This window comes from Lycium ferocissimum, chromosome 2, assembly GCF_029784015.1.
Source record: "Lycium ferocissimum isolate CSIRO_LF1 chromosome 2, AGI_CSIRO_Lferr_CH_V1, whole genome shotgun sequence".
Classification (NCBI taxonomy): Eukaryota; Viridiplantae; Streptophyta; class Magnoliopsida; order Solanales; family Solanaceae; genus Lycium; species Lycium ferocissimum.
Genome location: NC_081343.1, coordinates 68,618,289 through 68,623,640, shown reverse-complemented (window position 1 = coordinate 68,623,640; position 5,352 = coordinate 68,618,289). Strand labels below are relative to the sequence as shown.

General features: G+C 34.4%; 1 protein-coding gene across 2 annotated transcripts; it reads left to right on the top strand.

Moving 5' to 3' along the window:
• The first annotated feature begins 495 nt into the window (after positions 1-495).
• Positions 496-2,885, top strand: LOC132047090 (FBD-associated F-box protein At5g22730-like). Of its 2 annotated transcripts, XM_059437987.1 has the most exons (3): positions 496-1,781; positions 2,147-2,332; positions 2,611-2,885. In XM_059437987.1, exons 1-3 carry the CDS (start codon positions 567-569, stop codon positions 2,623-2,625), a joined length of 1,416 nt encoding a protein of 471 aa, XP_059293970.1. In that variant the 5' UTR covers positions 496-566; the 3' UTR covers positions 2,626-2,885. The 2 variants fall into 2 exon arrangements, with proteins under 2 accessions (XP_059293970.1, XP_059293969.1); XM_059437986.1 differs by having other exon boundaries at positions 2,147-2,885.
• Positions 2,886-5,352: the final 2,467 nt, after the last annotated feature.

The window sequence follows — 5,352 nt, the reverse complement described above, 5'->3', positions numbered from 1 at the left end:
CTCATTCAATAAAGGAATTCTACTTTGATAATATATCACTCGTTATATGTCAAGTTTATTAATGACTCATTCTTTCTAATATTAGGAAGTGTAGTTTCAAACTAGAATAATAACGATGAAGAATATAAGAAACAAATCTAAAAAATACGAGCAATTATATGGAATCACAAGAAGTAAATATTGGAAAATGAGAAGAAAGAAAATGAAAGATAAATAATATATAAAAATAATTTAAAATGTCAAAATAAAATAAAATTAAAATAATAGAAATTAAAAAAAAAAAAGTAATCATATAATTACAGAGTGTAATTACACCTAATTCTCACATTGGAGAGTGTAATTACCCCTCCAAATTACACCAAATTACATGCTGATCATTAGAATTAATTTCACTTGATAAATACAAAACAGTAATTACACTCAATTCCAATTACATGGTGGCTTTCCAAACGGGCCCTAGGAGAACATGTCCTTTTATATACCGCTGCTTCCTCTTTACCAATTAAACCAAAAAATTTGAAGTGAGTAAGCTACTCATCTAACAATAAATTTTCGTCGTTCCAATCATGTCACAAAGAAGAAGGTTTATGTGGAGAAATCCAAAAGAGTCATACATCCATAAGATTACAATTACAGAGACCACTGAAGGAGGACAAGATATAGCGTGTGTCGATAGAATTTCCAATTTGCCAGTCGATATAATCCGTCAATTTCTTTTTCGGATTCCACCAAAAGATATAGCCAGAACTAGTGTCTTGTCCAAGAAATGGCTAAGCATTTGGGCTTCTCTCTCAGATATTTATTTGGAGAATGGTGAAATCGGCATGCTCTTTCTTCGAATGACTGTTGATAAAAGATCTTCTTGTGAATTGCTGGGGAAAAGATGGATAGATTTTGCCTTGAAAAATAAGGTTAAAACGTTACATCTTGATATAAAAGCACTTAATTATGGGGAGCCTTTCCGCCTTTTCTCCTTATCTGGTTTTGCATTTTCCTGTGCTATATTAGTTGTTTTAAGCATCAAAGAGTGTGAGATTAGTAGTTCAGTCTCTTTTATGCTTCCTAATTTAAGGTCCCTCTTTCTACATAATATCATGACGGTTGATGGTTTTGTATTTGCCGATTTCATTGCTGGGTGCCCTCGAATCGAGGAGTTGATCGTAGAGTATTTTCCAGAAGAGTTGGACATTATATTAGTTCCAAATCCTAACCTAAAATATTTGATGGTGGAATACACTGCCTTTGGCGGTAAATTACAAGTAGAGTCCAAAAAACTGGAATCTCTTGTATTTTCATACTTGAGGGTGGAAGTGGATGAGTATGTATTCGAGATTGCGTCCACCAGTACGGTCAAGAATTTGACATTGCAAAAAGTTTATGTCCTAGAAAGGACATTGAGCCCTTTTATCAATAGGTTCCCTTTACTTGAGAACCTTGTGATAGATGGTTGCCGCCTCGATGTTTTTAGCGGAGGTGTTGGTTTCGACAATTATTTGCCACGCCTTTTTATTTCTCACAAGAATCTGGCTAACTTTGTGCTGAAGTTACACACCATTGATAGCATTGATGAGATAATAATACATGCTCCCAACTTAAAATCCTTTGAATACTGTGGTCAACTCACGTCTTTTCCTGGAATATGGGCTTCTCGTCAATTGGAGTTTGTTAAACTCCATTTAAGACCCAAAGTGCTTAATACTCGCTGGTACATTTGGGTACGAAAGATTTTGGAGTCTTTTGCTCATGCCAAGCATTTGTGCTTGATCTGCCAAAATGAACAGGTAAACATTTCTTTAACCTTTTTGTTATGGTTGTCCAATCCTATTTGTGTTTACAATTGTTGCTGTATTTCGTGCCATACTGCATTTTTGCTAGAGTATAGATGTTAATCAAACACGTGGACTAGAATTTTTGTTGTTCTGTCAGTGAAGAGATTTGAAATTTGAAATACATTATTCCCTTAAATCTATTTTCATTATATTATTCGAATTATCTTGATTTCCAGTTGATATTGACATAATAGGCCAAATTTATTAACGAACATTTATTTGAATTATTTTTCAAATATTTGAAATGACATCGCCTTAGTGTTTCAATTGTTTGGTTATTGATTATATATATTGAGTTGGTTTTTGTTGGTTGTCAGGATATCATCTTTCCTGATGAGTTAACCGAGACATTACTTCCAGCAATCAATAGTATTAAAAATCTGGAATTGCAAATTGAATCATCTACTGGCAGTACGAAAAAAATTCTAGATGGCTTTATTTGGATTCTTCCGGGTTTGAAGACTTTGTCATTGACATTGGGTTCCGTTTCAAAAATCATTGAGGTACTCGTAAACTCTACTTGGCTTCTTTCATCTCCCTAATTCCTAGCTATTGCTTTTTGTTATTTTTAGTATGTCGTCAATTTTGGCCTCGTTGAACCTTGAACTCATAGTTATGCTGCACACATTTCACAAAGTAGAGTAATGAGTTTTATGGGTTTTCTAGTATATTGCTTTAGCATATGATTGACAATGTAAATGGAAACTTGTTACGCTGGAATATGTTTTCAGCTATTCTAATTGTGGGTGACAACCTTCATATTTTATAATTGCAAATGCAGTTTTACAGCGGATGATGTGGAGATTATTTCAGCCTTCTGCCCAGAACAAAAACTGGAACACAAGCAGAAGCTAGCATACAATGATTAGAGAGACTAGATCGAGAGAATGCTTTCTTGGCATTACTGAAATTTTTCTTGTTTTAAACTTCATTCTATTGTGAAGTAGAAGCACAGACTTAGCTTGTAGCTTGCCAAACAGTTGATCCGGTGACTTAATGAATCACATATTTCATATGCAAGAAATATATTTATGCAGTTGTTTAAAGTGCTTTTAATTCGAAGAGTTTATTAGTTAATGCCACGATTGCGTCAAATTAGATCATCCCCTCCGGGTTTCTTTAGTACATGTAGAATATAATTTGGGCTATTACTACTCGTTTGATAAGGGCGAAAACCGCAACGAGCAATTTAGTCATACTGGCAAACCTTTGTAATGTTCGTTAGGGATTATGTGTGCTAAACTACGAGTGATATTAGAATACTGTAGTTTAATGTAATCATGCAAAAAAGAAAATAGCGAGAGTGCTTTTAACAATGTCCGCGCAACACGAGACTGAGAGATTAGTTTTTTTAAAAAGTTTGGGAACAATTAACGTGTCACAACCAACTTTTAAAAGGCAGAATTGATACTTCATGATTTATGCGAAAGATCTATATTGGTTGTCCACTTTGTTTGCCTTACTAATTGAACAGATTTTCCACCCTTGGGGTCGTTTGGTAGGTGGAATAAGCTGGGATATCCCGGGATTAAATTTGGGATAAAATTTATACCTTCAACCAAACAAGGTATAAAATTATCCCAAATTTAGTCTTGGATAACCCATCTTATCCCATCTAGCTTGGTATTATTTTATTCCATCTCTCAAGTGGGATAAAATAGTCTAGGGATTATAATTTTAGAATTATAATACCGGAATAACTTAATCCGTGTACGAAACGATCCCTTAGTGGTCGTTTGGTACGCGGACAAAGTTATGCTGGGATTATAATCCTGTGACTAAATAATCCCTGGATTATTTAGTACTAGTTCTTTGTTTGGTTCATTGGATTAAAGGTGGGATATACCATTAATAATCCAAAGCATGTGTTTGATTTGAAGTTGGATAAAGCTGGATAAACTTTTCGTTTTCAATTTTAACCTTGATATTCCAATGGCTTATTGTGCATAAGTAGTACAAAACTTATGCAGAAAAATGTTGAAAATGTCAGAAAAATGCAAAAAAGTGGGCGTAAAGCCTAAAACTATGCAAACTGCAAACGTGCGTAAACAATCATAAAATAAAAACCGAAGTCAAAAAATGCAAACTGTAGAAATTGTGCAAAAAAGAGTGCAGAAATTATGCAGAAAAATGCAAAAACGAATGCAGAAAATACAAAAAATGAAGCCACAAAATGCAGAAATTGTGCAAAAATGAGTGTAGAAACTATGCAGAAAATGCAGAAATTGTGCAAAAAAGAGTGCAGAAAAATGCAAAAATGAATGCAGAAAAATACAAAAAATGAAGCCAAAAAATGCAGAATTGTGCAAAATGAGTGCGTGTTATGTAGAAAATGCGTAAATCAGGCAGAATGTGTTAAGGGGTAAGATGGTCATTTAGAAAAGTTATCCCAAGATTATTAATACGGGTATTAGTTATACCAGCTTTCCAATGGGATAATATTATCCAAGATTGTAGTATAATTTTATACCGGGAGTAATTAATAACTCAAACCAAACGTGGTACAAATTTAACTAAAAAATTTAGTACCGGTGTACCCTGCCTTATACCCTCTACCAAACGACCCCTTAGAGTTATGGATGAAAGTGGAGGAGATCAGTTACCATGAGCACTCTTCTCGACGTTCATAGATTTGATTGTCTACACAAATAGAATTAAAGCTGATTATGAAGACTCTTCCTCTTCCCAAAAAAAAAAATGTAGAGAAATGGTGCTAGCTGGCTGATTAGACATGGAAAATATAAAGCCAATTGAAATATTGGTTTTACGTCCACGAGGAATTCACTGATGTTTTGAGCTTTTCTGATGACATGACGCCTCCTTTATATTCCTTTGCTTCTTTCCCTATTTACAAAGCAAATTTGAACAGAGTACAGGAAAAGATTTTCTTTTCATCTCAGCCAAATCATCTCCCTTTCGTTCCAAAAATGCCACAAGCAAGAAAGTTTGTGTGGAAAACTCCAAAAGAGCCAAACAGCCATAAAATTACAAATACAGAAACTACATTAGGAGGACAAGATATTGCCTGTAGTGTCGATAGAATTTCAAATTTGCCACTTAACTTAATCCATCAAATTCTTTGGCGGGTCCAACGGAAAGATGCACCCAGAGCTAGTGTTTTGTCCAAGAAGTGGCAAAGCATTTGGACTTGTGTCCTGTCGCACTGTTTAATACCACTGCATTAGGATAGTTGTACTTGTATGTATTTATGGTTGTACCAAGTTAGTTAATCGGTTAGATGAGTGTGATGAGCTGTATCACAGTTGTCAAATTAGTCAGTGGTCAAATGTATAGTGGGTAGGAAAGTATAAGTAAAAGTAGATAAATGTATTTTAGAGTTCAGTTCATTCAATACAAAAGTCAGATATTTTTTTTCCCAATACAATATTTCTCTCTCTAAGTCTTCTCTTCTTCTTCCACCGTAACCGCCATTGTTGCCATCAATTCTATTATGCATTCTTCTTCAATTTAACATGGTATCAGAGCAGTGTTAACTGCGATTTTGCTAAATCTAGCTGCAATT